Consider the following 16938-nt stretch of genomic DNA (forward strand, 5'->3'; position numbering starts at 1 on the left):
TATAGTGAACTACTAGTGACCAGGGCCCTATTCCCTATATAGTGAACTACTAGTGACCAGAGCCTTATTCCCTATATAGTGAACTACTAGTGACCAGAGCCCTATTCCCTATATAGTGAACTACTAGTGACCAGAGCCCTATTCCCCATATAGTGAACTACTAGTGACCAGAGCCTTATTCCCTATATAGTGAACTACTAGTGACCAGAGCCCTATTCCCTATATAGTGAACTACTAGTGACCAGGGCCCTATTCCCTATATAGTGAACTACTAGTGACCAGAGCCCTATTCCCTATATAGTGAACTACTAGTGACCAGAGCCCTATTCCCTATATAGTGAACTACTAGTGACCAGGGCCCTATTCCCTATATAGTGAACTACTAGTGACCAGAGCCTTATTCCCTATATAGTGAACTACTAGTGACCAGAGCCCTATTCCCTATATAGTGAACTACTAGTGACCAGAGCCCTATTCCCTATATAGTGAACTACTAGTGACCAGAGCCTTATTCCCTATATAGTGAACTACTAGTGACCAGAGCCCTATTCCCTATATAGTGAACTACTAGTGACCAGGGCCCTATTCCCTATATAGTGAACTACTAGTGACCAGAGCCCTATTCCCTATATAGTGAACTACTAGTGACCAGAGCCTTATTCCCTATATAGTGAACTACTAGTGACCAGAGCCCTATTCCCTATATAGTGAACTACTAGTGACCAGAGCCCTATTCCCTATATAGTGAACTACTAGTGACCAGAGCCCTATTCCCTATATAGTGAACTACTAGTGACCAGAGCCCTATTCCCTATATAGTGAACTACTAGTGACCAGGGCCCTATTCCCTATATAGTGAACTACTAGTGACCAGAGCCCTATTCCCTATATAGTGAACTATAGTGGAGCCTATTTGGGATGAATAGCTTCTCTTACTAACTCTCTTCCTCTGTCTGTCTGGGGTATAATGCCTATTTCCTATGGGGCTTTTCCTTCTTTTCTCTCCTTTTCCTGAACTACTAGTGACCAGGGCCCTATTCCCTATATCCTGTGAACTCCTGTTCCTTATTCCTGTTTCCTGCTGGCAGCTAGGGGCGGGTCTTCCTGTAATAGTCCACTCCTCCTCAGAAAACAGAAAGGTGATTTTTTTTGAACTCCTGTGTCCTGCTCCCTCTATCTGAAACAGTGTTTCCCAAACCTCTCCTCTAGCACCCCCAGCCATTCAACATGTTTCCATGTATTCCTGGACTAGTTTTTTATTTTATTCCTGGAACTAGTTTTGGTGTGTTCCTGGACTAGTTTTGGTGTGTTCCTGAACTACTAGTATTCCTGGACTATATAGTGAAGTTTGGTGTGTTCCTGGACTAGTTTTGGTGTGTTCCTAGTTTGGTGTGAACTGGACTAGTTTGGTGTGTTCCTGGACTAGTTTGGTGTGTTCCTGGACTAGTTTGGTGTGTTCCTGGACTAGTTTAAAATTCCTGGACTAGTTTGACCAGAGTGTTCCTGGACTAGTTTGGTGTGTTCCTGGACTAGTTTGGTGTGTTCCTGGACTAGTTTGGTGTGTTCCTGGACTAGTTTGGTGTGTTCCTGGACTAGATTTGGTGTGTTCCTGGACTAGATTTGGTGTGTTCCTGGACTAGATTTGGTGTGTTCCTGGACTAGATTTGGTGTGTTCCTGGACTAGATTTGGTGTGTTCCTGGACTAGTTTGGTGTGTTCCTGGACTAGATTTGGTGTGTTCCTGGACTAGGTTTGGTGTGTTCCTGGACTAGTTTGGTGTGTTCCTGGACTAGGTTTGGTGTGTTCCTGGACTAGGTTTGGTGTGTTCCTGGACTAGGTTTGGTGTGTTCCTGGACTAGGTTTGGTGTGTTCCTGGACTAGGTTTGGTGTGTTCCTGGACTAGGTTTGGTGTGTTCCTGGACTAGGTTTGGTGTGTTCCTGGACTAGGTTTGGTGTGTTCCTGGACTAGGTTTGGTGTGTTCCTGGACTAGGTTTGGTGTGTTCCTGGACTAGGTTTGGTGTGTTCCTGGACTAGGTTTGGTGTGTTCCTGGACTAGGTTTGGTGTGTTCCTGGACTAGGTTTGGTGTGTTCCTGGACTAGGTTTGGTGTGTTCCTGGACTAGGTTTGGTGTGTTCCTGGACTAGGTTTGGTGTGTTCCTGGACTAGGTTTGGTGTGTTCCTGGACTAGGTTTGGTGTGTTCCTGGACTAGGTTTGGTGTGTTCCTGGACTAGGTTTGGTGTGTTCCTGGACTAGGTTTGGTGTGTTCCTGGACTAGGTTTGGTGTGTTCCTGGACTAGGTTTGGTGTGTTCCTGGACTAGGTTTGGTGTGTTCCTGGACTAGGTTTGGTGTGTTCCTGGACTAGGTTTGGTGTGTTCCTGGACTAGGTTTGGTGTGTTCCTGGACTAGGTTTGGTGTGTTCCTGGACTAGGTTTGGTGTGTTCCTGGACTAGGTTTGGTGTGTTCCTGGACTAGGTTTGGTGTGTTCCTGGACTAGGTTTGGTGTGTTCCTGGACTAGGTTTGGTGTGTTCCTGGACTGGACTAGGTTTGGTGTGTTCCTGGACTAGGTTTGGTGTGTTCCTGGACTAGGTTTGGTGTGTTCCTGGACTAGGTTTGGTGTGTTCCTGGACTAGGTTTGGTGTGTTCCTGGACTAGTTTGGTGTGTTCCTGGACTAGGTTTGGTGTGTTCCTGGACTAGGTTTGGTGTGTTCCTGGACTAGGTTTGGTGTGTTCCTGGACTAGGTTTGGTGTGTTCCTGGACTAGGTTTGGTGTGTTCCTGGACTAGGTTTGGTGTGTTCCTGGACTAGGTTTGGTGTGTTCCTGGACTAGGTTTGGTGTGTTCCTGGACTAGTTTGGTGTGTTCCTGGACTAGTTTGGATGTGTTCCTGGATTAGGTTTGATGTGTTCCTGGATTAGGTTTGGTGTGTTCCTGGATTAGGTTTGGTGTGTTCCTGGATTAGGTTTGGTGTGTTCCTGGACTAGATATGGTGTGTTCCTGGACTAGATTTGGTGTGTTCCTGGACTAGGTTTGGTGTGTTCCTGGACTAGGTTTGGTGTGTTCCTGGACTAGGTTTGGTGTGTTCCTGGACTAGGTTTGGTGTGTTCCTGGACTAGGTTTGGTGTGTTCCTGGACTAGGTTTGGTGTGTTCCTGGACTAGGTTTGGTGTGTTCCTGGACTAGGTTTGGTGTGTTCCTGGACTAGGTTTGGTGTGTTCCTGGACTAGGTTTGGTGTGTTCCTGGACTAGGTTTGGTGTGTTCCTGGACTAGGTTTGGTGTGTTCCTGGACTAGGTTTGGTGTGTTCCTGGACTAGGTTTGGTGTGTTCCTGGACTAGGTTTGTGTGTTCCTGGACTAGGTTTGGTGTGTTCCTGGACTAGGTTTGGTGTGTTCCTGGACTAGGTTTGGTGTGTTCCTGGACTAGGTTTGGTGTGTTCCTGGACTAGTTTGGTGTGTTCCTGGACTAGTTTGGTGTGTTCCTGGACTAGTTTGTGTGTGTTCCTGGACTAGGTTTGGTGTGTTCCTGGACTAGGTTTGGTGTGTTCCTGGACTAGGTTTGGTGTGTTCCTGGACTAGTTTGGTGTGTTCCTGGACTAGTTTGGTGTGTTCCTGGACTAGGTTTGGTGTGTTCCTGGACTAGGTTTGGTGTGTTCCTGGACTAGGTTTGGTGTGTTCCTGGACTAGGTTTGGTGTGTTCCTGGACTAGGTTTGGTGGTTCCTGGACTAGGTTTGGCGGGTTCCTGGACTAGGTTTGGCGGGTTCCTGGACTAGGTTTGGCGGGTTCCTGGACTAGGTTTGGCGGGTTCCTGGACTAGGTTTGGCGGGTTCCTGGACTAGGTTTGGCGGGTTCCTGGACTAGGTTGGTGTGTTCCTGGACTAGTTTTGGTGGGTTCCTGGACTAGTTTTGGTGTGTTCCTGGACTAGCACGTCTGATGAAACTAAAGAAGAAGTTGTGCATCATTATTATTATTATTATATTAGTTGATCATTTGGATCAGGTTGTTTTAGCTTTAGAATAGTTGAAATACATGGAAGGACTTTGGGTCCCAGAGGAGAGGTTGGAGAACCATTGGTCTACCACAGCTTTCTCTAACACTGCTGACTGGTCATATAGAGACCTGTGTTTACAGTAGTCCTCTTTACCACAGCTTTCTCTAACACTGTGTTTACAGTAGTCCTCTTTACCACAGCTTTCTCTAACACTGTGTTTACAGTAGTCCTCTTTAACACAGCTTTCTCTTAACACTGTGTTTACAGTAGTCCTCTTTACCACAGCTTTCTCTAACACTGTGTTTGTGTTTACAGTTTACAGTCCTCTTTACCACAGCTTTCTCTAACACTGTGTTTACAGTAGTCCTCTTTACCACAGCTTTCTCTAACACTGTGTTTACAGTAGTCCTCTTTACCACAGCTTTCTCTAACACTGTGTTTACAGTAGTCCTCTTTGCCACAGCTTTCTCTAACACTGTGTTTACAGTAGTCCTCTTTAACACAGCTTTCTCTAACACTGTGTTTACAGTAGTCCTCTTTAACACAGCTTTCTCTAACACTGTGTTTACAGTAGTCCTCTTTACCACAGCTTTCTCTAACACTGTGTTTACAGTAGTCCTCTTTACCACAGCTTTCTCTAACACTGTGTTTACAGTAGTCCTCTTTACCACAGCTTTCTCTAACACTGTGTTTACAGTAGTCCTCTTTAACACAGCTTTCTCTAACACTATGTTTACAGTATTCCTCTTTACCACAGCTTTCTCTAACACTATGTTTACAGTAGTCCTCTTTACCACAGCTTTCTCTAACACCGTGTTTACAGTAGTCCTCTTTACCACAGCTTTCTCTAACACTGTGTTTACAGTAGTCCTCTTTAACACAGCTTTCTCTAACACTGTGTTTACAGTAGTCCTCATTAACACAGCTTTCTCTAACACTGTGTTTACAGTAGTCCTCTTTAACACAGCTTTCTCTAACACTGTGTTTACAGTAGTCCTCTTTACACTGTGTTTACAGCTTTCTCTAACACTGTGTTTAAAGTAGTCCTCATTAACACAGCTTTCTCTAACACTGTGTTTACAGTAGTCCTCATTAACACAGCTTTCTCTAACACTATGTTTACAGTAGTCCTCTTTACCACAGCTTTCTCTAACACTGTGTTTACAGTAGTCCTCTTTACCACAGCTTTCTCTAACACTGTTTACAGTAGTCCTCTTTAACACAGCTTTCTCTAACACTGTGTTTACAGTAGTCCTCTTTAACACAGCTTTCTCTAACACTGTGTTTACAGTAGTCCTCTTTACCACAGCTTTCTCTAACACTATGTTTACAGTAGTCCTCTTTACCACAGCTTTCTCTAACACTGTGTTTACAGTAGTCCTCATTAACACAGCTTTCTCTAACACTGTGTTTACAGTAGTCCTCTTTACCACAGCTTTCTCTAACACTGTGTTTACAGTAGTCCTCTTTACCACAGCTTTCTCTAACACTGTGTTTACAGTAGTCCTCTTTAACACAGCTTTCTCTAACACTGTGTTTACAGTAGTCCTCTTTAACACAGCTTTCTCTAACACTGTGTTTACAGTAGTCCTCTTTCTCTAACACTGTGTTTACAGTAGTCCTCTTTACCACAGCTTTCTCTAACACTATGTTTACAGTAGTCCTCTTTACCACAGCTTTCTCTAACACTATGTTTACAGTAGTCCTCTTTACCACAGCTTTCTCTAACACTGTGTTTACAGTAGTCCTCTTTACCACAGCTTTCTCTAACACTATGTTTACAGTAGTCCTCTTTACCACAGCTTTCTCTAACACTGTGTTTACAGTAGTCCTCTTTAACACAGCTTTCTCTAACACTGCTGACTGGTCCTGTCTGTGTCCCAGGCAAGATGCTGTCGGGGGAGGAGGAGGGGTTAGAGGACGACCCTGAGAGGGCAGAGGTCACCACCGGGGCCTTTACAGGTGAGACAGAATACCGGAACATCACCATTCATATCACTCAAGCACCTTATTATTGTTGTTATTATGATTTATTATGATTAATGATTTATTGTTATTATTATCGTTATTATTTGTTATTGTTATTAGTATTATTATGTATTATTATTGTTATTATTTATTATTGTTATTATTATTATGTATTATTAATTATTATTATTGTTATTATTTATTGTTATTATTTATTGTTATTATTATTGTTGTTATTATTTATTGTTATTATTTATTATTATTGTTATTATTTGTTATTATTATGTATTATTGTTATTATTTGTTATTATTATTGATTATTATTGTTATTATTTATTATTATTATTGATTATTATTTATTATTATTTATTGTTATTATTTATTATTATTGTTATTATTTATTATTGTTGTTATTATTTATTATTATTATTGTTATTATTTATTATTATTGTTATTATTTGTTATTATTATGTATTATTGTTATTATTGTTATTATTTATTATTATTATTTATTGTTGTTATTTATGTGTAATTGTTATGACATGTTGGCACGATGCTTATCCAATTGTTTGGATTCGTTTAAAGGTAAATCATTCGTTAATTGCCATGGTATCCGACATCATGTCGAGCCAATCGTATTATCATTAGGGGGGTCTATTAAAATAATTAACTATCACTATTATGAATATTCAAATATTAACTCATGGAACATAGGATTTATGAAACTGACAGGGAATAGGCCTGTATCCTGCAGTTCACTGTTAATGTGAACCATCAGTATGAACCAACCGTCAGTATTAACCAACCATCCTTATGAACCAACCATGAACCAACCCGTATGAACCAACCATCCGTATGAACCAACCATCCGTATGAACCAACCATCCGTATGAACCAGCCGTCAGTATTAACCAACCATCCGTATGAACCAACCATCCGTATGAACCAACCATCCGTATGAACCAACCATCCGTATGAACCAACCATCCGTATGAACCAACCATCCGTATGAACCAACCATCCGTATGAACCAACCATCCGTATGAACCAACCATCCGTATGAACCAGCCATCAGTATTAACCAACCACCAGTATTAACCAACCATCCGTATGAACCAACCATCCGTATGAACCAACCATCCGTATGAACCAACCATCAGTATGAACCAACCATCCTTATGAACCAACCATCAGTATGAACCAACCATCCGTATGAACCAACCATCCTTATGAACCAACCATCAGTATGAACCAACCATCCGTATGAACCAACCATCCGTATGAACCAACCATCCGTATGAACCAATCATCCGTATGAACCAATCATCCGTATGAACCAATCATCCTTATGAACCAATCATCCGTATGAACCAACCATCCGTATGAACCAACCATCCGTATGAACCAATCATCCGTATGAACCAACCATGCGTATGAACCAACCATCCGTATGAACCAACCATCCGTATGAACCAATCATCCGTATGAACCAATCATCCGTATGAACCAATCATCCTTATGAACCAATCATCCTTATGAACCAATCATCCTTATGAACCAACCATCCGTATGAACCAATCATCCTTATGAACCAATCATCCTTATCAACCATACGTATGAACCAATCATCCTTATGAACCAATCATCCTTATGAACCAACCATGCGTATGAACCAACCATCCTTATGAACCAACCATCCTTATGAACCAACCATCCTTATGAACCAACCATCCGTATGAACCAACCATCCGTATGAACCAACCATCCGTATGAACCAACCATCCACCAACCATCCGTATGAACCAACCATCCGTATGAACCAACCATCCGTATGAACCAACCATCCGTATGAACCAACCATCCGTATGAACCAACCATCCTTATGAACCAACAATCAGTATGAACCAACCATCAGTATGAACCAACCATCCATCAGTATGAACCAACCATCCATCAGTATGAACCAACCATCCATCAGTATGAACCAACCATCCATCAGTATGAACCAACCATCCATCAGTATGAACCAACCATCCATCAGTATGAACCAACCATCCATCAGTATGAACCAACCATCCATCAGTATGAACCAACCATCCATCAGTATGAACCAACCATCAGTATGAACCAACCATCAGTATGAACCAACCATCAGTATGAACCAACCATCAGTATGAACCAACCATCCGTATGAACCAACCATCAGTATGAACCAACCATCCTTATGAACCAACCATCCGTATGAACCAACCATCCGTATGAACCAACCATCCGTATGAACCAACCATCCTTATGAACCAACCATCCTTATGAACCAACCATCCTTATGAACCAACCATCCGTATGAACCAACCATCAGTATGAACCAACCATCCGTATGAACCAACCATCCTTATGAACCAACCATTAGTATGAACCAACCATCCTTATGAACCAACCATCCTTATGAACCAACCATCCTTATGAACCAACCATCCTTATGAACCAACCATCCGTATGAACCAACCATCCTTATGAACCAACCATCCGTATGAACCAACCATTAGTATGAACCAACCATTAGTATGAACCAACCATTAGTATGAGTGTTTCGCATCTGGGTCTCAGCAAGGAAGGAAAACCGTAGAGCACTTAAACTCCAAACTAAACCAAAACGACATTATAAGGACAGACCTCAACCTTATGAACCAACCATCCTTATGAACCAACCATCCTTATGAACCAACCATCCTTATGAACCAACCATCCAGTATCTGTATGCTGTGGGACGCAGCGAAGGGCTTTATTAGGAAATAGGTCCGTAGTGTTTCGCATCTGGGTCTCAGCAAGGAAGGAAAACCGTAGAGCACTTAAACTCCAAACTAAACTGTCACAATTGGAAGCGAGTACGCATATATCCCTACCACCCCCCCCAGACAAAATTCACAAATACGACATTATAAGGACAGACCTCAATCACGTACTTTAAGTATAGATATTTTACAGGACATCCTGTCCCCACCCAGGGAGAGGAGAGACCTTGGGCTATACTGACTTCCTTACAGGACATCCTGTCCCCACCCAGGGAGAGGAGAGACCTTGGGCTATACTGACATTCCTTATAGGACATCCTGTCCCCACCCAGGGAGAGGAGAGACCTTGGGCTATACTGACATTCCTTATAGGACATCCTGTCCCAGGGAGGAGAGACCTTGGGCTATACTGACATTCCTTATAGGACATCCTGTCCCAGGGAGGGGAGAGACCTTGGGCTATACTGACTTCCTTACAGGACATCCTGTCCCAGGGAGAGGAGAGACCTTGGGCTATACTGACATTCCTTATAAGGACATCCTGTCCCCACCCAGGGAGAGGAGAGACCTTGGGCTATACTGACATTCCTTATAGGACATCCTGTCTCCACCCAGGGAGAGGAGAGACCTTGGGCTATACTGACATTCCTTATAGGACATCCTGTCCCCACCCAGGGAGAGGAGAGACCTTGGGCTATACTGACATTCCTTATAGGACATCCTGTCTCCACCCAGGGAGAGGAGAGACCTTGGGCTATACTGACATTCCTTATAGGACATCCTGTCCCAGGGAGAGGAGAGACCTTGGGCTATACTGACATTCCTTATAGGACATCCTGTCCCCACCCAGGGAGAGGAGAGACCTTGGGCTATACTGACATTCCTTATAGGACATCCTGTCCCAGGGAGAGGAGAGACCTTGGGCTATACTGACATTCCTTATAGGACATCCTGTCCCAGGGAGAGGAGAGACCTTGGGCTATACTGACATTCCTTATAGGACATCCTGTCCCCACCCAGGGAGAGGAGAGACCTTGGGCTATACTGACATTCCTTACAGGACATCCTGTCCCAGGGAGAGGAGAGACCTTGGGCTATACTGACATTCCTTATAGGACATCCTGTCCCCAGGGAGAGGAGAGACCTTGGGCTATACTGACATTCCTTATAGGACATCCTGTCCCAGGAGAGGAGAGACCTTGGGCTATACTGACATTCCTTATAGGACATCCTGTCCCAGGGAGAGGAGAGACCTTGGGCTATACTGACATTCCTTATAGGACATCCTGTCCCAGGGAGAGGAGAGACCTTGGGCTATACTGACATTCCTTATAGGACATCCTGTCCCCACCCAGGGAGAGGAGAGACCTTGGGCTATACTGACATTCCTTACAGGACATCCTGTCCCAGGGAGAGGAGAGACCTTGGGCTATACTGACATTCCTTACAGGACATCCTGTCCCAGGGAGAGGAGAGACCTTGGGCTATACTGACATTCCTTACAGGACATCCTGTCCCCACCCAGGGAGAGGAGAGACCTTGGGCTATACTGACATTCCTTATAGGACATCCTGTCCCCACCCAGGGAGAGGAGAGACCTTGGGCTATACTGACATTCCTTATAGGACATCCTGTCCCCACCCAGGGAGAGGAGAGACCTTGGGCTATACTGACATTCCTTATAGGACATCCTGTCCCAGGGAGAGGAGAGACCTTGGGCTATACTGACATTCCTTATAGGACATCCTGTCCCCACCCAGGGAGAGGAGAGACCTTGGGCTATACTGACATTCCTTACAGGACATCCTGTCCCAGGGAGAGGAGAGACCTTGGGCTGTACTGACATTCCTTATAGGACATCCTGTCCCAGGGAGAGGAGAGACCTTGGGCTATACTGACATTCCTTATAGGACATCCTGTCCCAGGGAGAGGAGAGACCTTGGGCTATACTGACATTCCTTACAGGACATCCTGTCCCCACCCAGGAGAGGAGAGACCTTGGGCTATACTGACATTCCTATACAGGACATCCTGTCCCAGGAGAGGAGAGACCTTGGGCTATACTGACATTCCTTACAGGACATCCTGTCCCAGGGAGAGGAGAGACCTTGGGCTATACTGACATTCCTTATAAGGACATCCTGTCCCCAGGGATATGTTCATCAACCAATTATATTAAAACATCTGCCCATTTTCTAAGGTAAGATCCTGTCCCATAAAATGGACAGAGACCAGTCTCAAAATCAATCAATGACGTTTCCTTACAGGACATCCAGTACAATTTACACCCAGGTTATATACTAAAAATGGGTCTATAGACATTTTAAACATCCTGTCCCAAGGAGAGGAGAGACCTTGGGCTATACTGACATTCCCATACAGGACATCCTGTCCCAGGGTGAGGAGAGACCTTGGGCTATAGGATGTCCTGTACAGGACATCCTGTAGCCCAAGGTCCTCCACCCTGGGTGGGGACAGGATGTCCTGGGCTATACTGAATTCAGTATAGGACATCCAAGGTCCCCTCTCCCTGGGTGGGGACAGGATGACCTATAAGGAATGTCAGTATCCCCACAGGACACATTCCTACAGGACATCCTGTCCCCACCCAGGAGAGGAGAGACCTCTCCCTGACATTCCTGGGGACAGGATGTCCCCACCTATATGTTCATCAACCAATTATATTAAAACCTCTGCCCATTGGGGACAGGATTTGTAAGATACTTAATTTGCATAAAATGGACAGGATGTCCAGTCTCAAAATCAATCAAGGTCGTTTTTTCCCTGGGACAGGATGTCCTGAATCACAGTACAATTTACATCAGGTTATATACTAAAAATGTCAGGTTTTAAACTGTCCTTCCTCTCCCTGGATACAATGTCGGTATAGTTCAGTATAGCCCAAAGTCTTCCCCTGTATACCACCTGTTAAATAATCAGTATAGCCCAAGGTCTCTCCTCTCCCTGGGTGGGGACAGGATGTCCTATAAGGAATGTCAGTATAGCCCAAGGTCTCTCCTCTCCCTGGGACAGGATGTCCTATAAGGAATGTCAGTATAGCCCAAGGTCTCCTCTCCCTGGGTGGGACAGGATGTCCTATAAGGAATGTCAGTATAGCCCAAGGTCTCTCCTCTCCCTGGGTGGGGACAGGATGTCCTGTAAGGAATGTCAGTATAGCCCAAGGTCTCTCCTCTCCCTGGGTGGGGACAGGATGTCCTGTAAGGAATGTCAGTATAGCCCAAGGTCTCTCCTCTCCCTGGGTGGAGACAGGATGTCCTGTAAGGAACACAACATTCCAGCCGGTCTGACGATAAACTCCATTAGTTTCTAACAAGGAACAGACGGTCCTTGTTCTAATTCTTGATTAAAACTAAACACATTATATTTAGTTTTATGATTATAATAAGATTCATACATCCATACAGTAACATAGTAGTATTCTGTTTTAGTCATAGTTCTGATTTTAAATGTATACAACATTGAGTCATTATTCATAAAAATCCCTTTAACAAGATGTGAATTTATCACACACAACACCAGGCAAAAATAACTATTTAAATTGCTCCAGACCCAATCATCTGTTAGCAGTACAACTTCAATCAAATAGACCCAAACGGGGGGTCCATTCTTTACTCTCCCCTGGGGGGGTCTAATTCTTTACTCTCCCCTGTCTGTTGTATTGAAAGATGAGGTTGAGAGAGAGGGTGATGATTTCAATGTGTCTCCCACCTTGACTCAGCCTCTGTCGCGGGCGCCGACCCCACCGCCCAGGTGGTCGACATCATTACCCAGCAGCCCCGCTCCTCACAGCATGCTCTGCAGCCCGGCGACTCTGTGGACCTCGGTGGCGCCTCCTCGGAACAAGGAACGACTGCCCTCGGGACCTCCGGCGGTGAGGGAGGGGCGGGGACTCCCGAGTCGCCCAATGACAACGCAGAGGACGAGGACATGCTCAGCCACAGCTCCAGCGGGGCTAACGTTACCCCGGAAACGGCCGACTACGCCACACCGGAGAACGCGGAGATGCCCGACGGGCCCCTGCTGGACCCCTGGGAGACCCTCGCTGCCCCCGAGCGCCGACTCGTCGCAGACCACAGAGGGGCCGGACTCGGCCGTCACGCCTTCAGACGTTGCTGAACTCGTAAGTCTGCCTGACATGTAGGAGTGAGACTTTGTTATTTACAGAGAAGTAGATTTGATTTGATTTACGAGAAGCGAACACACTCGATTGTCCTCCGATGTTGCTGATACTGGGGGGATTAGAGATTAGAGATTGGAGTTGGAATGAGTGATTTGAATCAGTTGGGATGGACCAGGTTTCCCAGACCATAGAATTAGACTCAGTAGAATGAATCAAAACCCCATCATCGGTCGTGCAGGTTTCTGATTGGAACCCACTAAATGCCGTTGGTTGCATGTGTTAAACACTGAGGCTCACAGTGGTTGGCGTAACATTGCTTTGAATGGGAATGTCCGTTCCTCTAATTCTGATTCTATGGTCTGCCCTCCTCCCTCCCTCCCCACCCACCCCGTGACACGCAGTCGCGTCCGCGGTTGCCACGGGTGATGGTGGAGCCGCCGTTGAGGCCCCTCCCTCTCCGACATCCACCGAGGGTCCAGACGCGTCCGACAGCGACTCTTCCGTCTACTCCTCCTCTTCCTCCTCTTCCTCCTCCGCCGCTGCTGCTGCTTCTTCTTCCTCCCTCTCTTCTGGCGCCGACACTTCCTCTAGCGGTAGTAGCAAGGTGATTGGCTAATTGGTTGATGATGTCATAGGGGAGGGGGGATATACCTGGCTGTAGTTCCGTTTTGATCTTGTCACTCTCGTACGTCCGAACCCCCCGCACCCCCCCGTTCCTTAAGACCGGTACTCCACTCCCTGCTAAGAACCGCCCCCTTCTCCCCCTCTCTCGTTTCCATGGCAATCTGGAGTCATGGATTTAATCCCCTCCTGATTGGTTGCTTTCCCCATCCTTCTTGTTTGGTGATTTATTAGTTTTCTTAGATCATTGAAACTCTTCAGAAATCTAAAACGAATCCCCTCCCCCTCGCTCCTCCTTACCCTCTCTCTCCCCCTCTTCCCCTCCTTCCCCCATTCCCCTCCTTCCCCCTCTTCCCCTCCTTCTCTCCTCCTTCCCCCTCTTCCCCTCCTTCCCCCTCTTCCCCTCCTTCTCTCCTCCTCCCCCTCTTCCCCTCCTTTCCCCTCCTTCTCCCCTCCTTCTCCTCCTCCTCCCCCCCTCCTCCCCCCTCTCCCCTCCTTCTCTCCTCCTCCCCCTCTTCCCCTCCTTTCCCCTCCTTCTCCCCTCCTTCTCCTTCTCTCCTCCCCCCCCTCTCCCCTTCCCCCTCCTAGTTTCTCCTCTTGTTGGATTATAGAATGAGTTCTGTAGTTAACTTTTCCCCATCATGGAATGAGTTCTGTAGTAACTGTTAACCCACATCATGGAATGAGTTCTGTAGTTAACCCCCACATCATGGAATGAGTTCTGTAGTTAACTGTTAACCCACATCATCTATTATTCTGTAGTAACTGTTAACCTCATCATGTTATGAGTTTATAGAATGGAATGAGTTCTGTAGTTAACTGTTAACCCACATCATGGAATGAGTTCTGTAGTTAACTGTTAACCCATCATGGAATGAGTTCTGTAGTTAACTGTTAACCCACATCATGGAATGAGTTCTGTAGTTAACTGTTAACCCACATCATGGTATGAGTTCTGTAGTTAACTGTTAACCCACATCATGGTATGAGTTCTGTAGTTAACTGTTAACCCCATCATGGTATGAGTTCTGTAGTTAACTGTTAACCCACATCATGGTATGAGTTCTGTAGTTAACTGTTAACCCACATCATGGTATGAGTTCTGTAGTTAACTGTTAACCCACATCATGGTATGAGTTCTGTAGTTAACTGTTAACCCACATCATGGAATGAGTTCTGTAGTTAACTGTTAACCCACATGGTATGAGTTCTGTAGTTAACTGTTAACCCACATCATGGAATGAGTTCTGTAGTTAACTGTTAACCCACATCATGGTATGAGTTCTGTAGTTAACTGTTAACCCACATCATGGTATGAGTTCTGTAGTTAACTGTTAACCCACATCATGGAATGAGTTCTGTAGTTAACTGTTAACCCACATGGTATGAGTTCTGTAGTTAACTGTTAACCCACATCATGGTATGAGTTCTGTAGTTAACTGTTAACCCACATCATGGAATGAGTTCTGAGTTCTGAATGAGTTCTGTTAACTGTTAACCCACATCATGGAATGAGTTCTGTAGTTAACTGTTAACCCACATCATGGTATGAGTTCTGTAGTTAACTGTTAACCCACATCATGGAATGAGTTCTGTAGTTAACTGTTAACCCACATCATGGTATGAGTTCTGTAGTTAACTGTTAACCCACATCATGGAATGAGTTCTGTAGTTAACTGTTAACCCACATCATGGAATGAGTTCTGTAGTTAACTGTTAACCCACATCATGGAATGAGTTCTGTAGTTAACTGTTAACCCACATCATGGAATGAGTTCTGTAGTTAACTGTTACCCACATCATGGAATGAGTTCTGTAGTTAACTGTTAACCCACATCATGAGTTCTGTAGTTAACTGTTAACCCACATCATGGAATGAGTTCTGTAGTTAACTGTTAACCCATCATGGTATGAGTTCTGTAGTTAACTGTTAACCCACATCATGGTATGAGTTCTGTAGTTAACTGTTAACCCACATCATGGAATGAGTTCTGTAGTTAACTGTTAACCCACATCATGGTATGAGTTCTATGAGTTCTGTAGTTAACTGTTAACCCACATCATGGTATGAGTTCTGTAGTTAACTGTTAACCCACATCATGGAATGAGTTCTGTAGTTAACTGTTACCCACATCATGGTATGAGTTCTGTAGTTAACTGTTAACCCACATCATGGAATGAGTTCTGTAAGTTAACTGTTAACCCACATCATGGAATGAGTTCTGTAGTTAACTGTTAACCCACATGGTATGAGTTCTGTAGTTAACTGTTAACCCACATCATGGAATGAGTTCTGTAGTTAACTGTTAACCCACATCATGGTATGAGTTCTGTAGTTAACTGTTAACCCACATCATGGAATGAGTTCTGTAGTTAACTGTTAACCCACATCATGGAATGAGTTCTGTAGTTAACTGTTAACCCACATCATGGAATGAGTTCTGTAGTTAACTGTTAACCCACATCATGGAATGAGTTCTGTAGTTAACTGTTAACCCACATCATGGAATGAGTTCTGTAGTTAACTGTTAACCCACATCATTATGAGTTCTGTAGTTAACTGTTAACCCACATCATGGAATGAGTTCTGTAGTTAACTGTTAACCCACATCATGGAATGAGTTCTGTAGTTAACTGTTAACCCACATGGTATGAGTTCTGTAGTTAACTGTTAACCCACATCATGGAATGAGTTCTGTAGTTAACTGTTAACCCACATCATGGAATGAGTTCTGTAAGTTAATCATGGAATGAGTTCTTAGTTAACTGTTAACCCACATCATGGAATGAGTTCTGTAGTTAACTGTTAACCCACATCATGGTATGAGTTCTAGTAACTGTTAACCCCACATGGAATGAGTTCTGTTAACTGTTAACCCACATCATGGAATGAGTTCTGTAGTAACTGTTTACCCACATGGTATGAGTTCTGTAGTTAACTGTTAACCCACATCATGGAATGAGTTCTGTAGTAACTGTTTACCCACATCATGGAATGAGTTCTGTAGTTAACTGTTTACCCACATCATGGAATGAGTTCTGTTTACCCACATCATGGAATGTTAACTGTTAACCCACATCATGGAATGAGTTCTGTAGTAACTGTTTACCCACATCATGGAATGAGTTCTGTAGTTAACTGTTAACCCACATCATGGAATGAGTTCTGTAGTAACTGTTAACCCACATCATGGTATGAGTTCTGTAGTTAACTGTTAACCCACATCATGGTATGAGTTCTGTAGTTAACTGTTAACCCACATGGTATGAGTTCTGTAGTTAACTGTTAACCCACATCATGGAATGAGTTCTGTAGTAACTGTTAACCCACATCATGGTATGAGTTCTGTAGTTAACTGTTAACCCACATCATGGTATGAGTTCTGTAGTTAACTGTTTACCCACATCATGGAATGAGTTCTGTAGTA

The 16938-nt window shown here is 44.4% G+C and overlaps 1 protein-coding gene across 2 annotated transcripts in view; it reads left to right on the plus strand.

Moving 5' to 3' along the window:
• The window catches only part of LOC124024375 (huntingtin-like), a 28918-nt gene extending 16294 nt beyond the window's left edge, over nt 1–12624 (plus strand). For both annotated transcript variants that reach the window (XM_046338312.1, XM_046338313.1), the window contains exons 10-11: nt 5873–5950; nt 12488–12624. In XM_046338312.1, the coding sequence (XP_046194268.1) occupies nt 5873–5918 (46 nt within the window). In that variant the 3' untranslated portion in view covers nt 5919–5950; nt 12488–12624. The remainder of the gene's footprint in view (nt 1–5872; nt 5951–12487) is intronic.
• The last annotated feature ends 4314 nt before the right edge of the window (nt 12625–16938 follow it).

The sequence above is a fragment of the Oncorhynchus gorbuscha genome, unplaced genomic scaffold (assembly GCF_021184085.1).
Source record: "Oncorhynchus gorbuscha isolate QuinsamMale2020 ecotype Even-year unplaced genomic scaffold, OgorEven_v1.0 Un_scaffold_1844, whole genome shotgun sequence".
Lineage (NCBI taxonomy): Eukaryota > Metazoa > Chordata > Actinopteri > Salmoniformes > Salmonidae > Oncorhynchus > Oncorhynchus gorbuscha.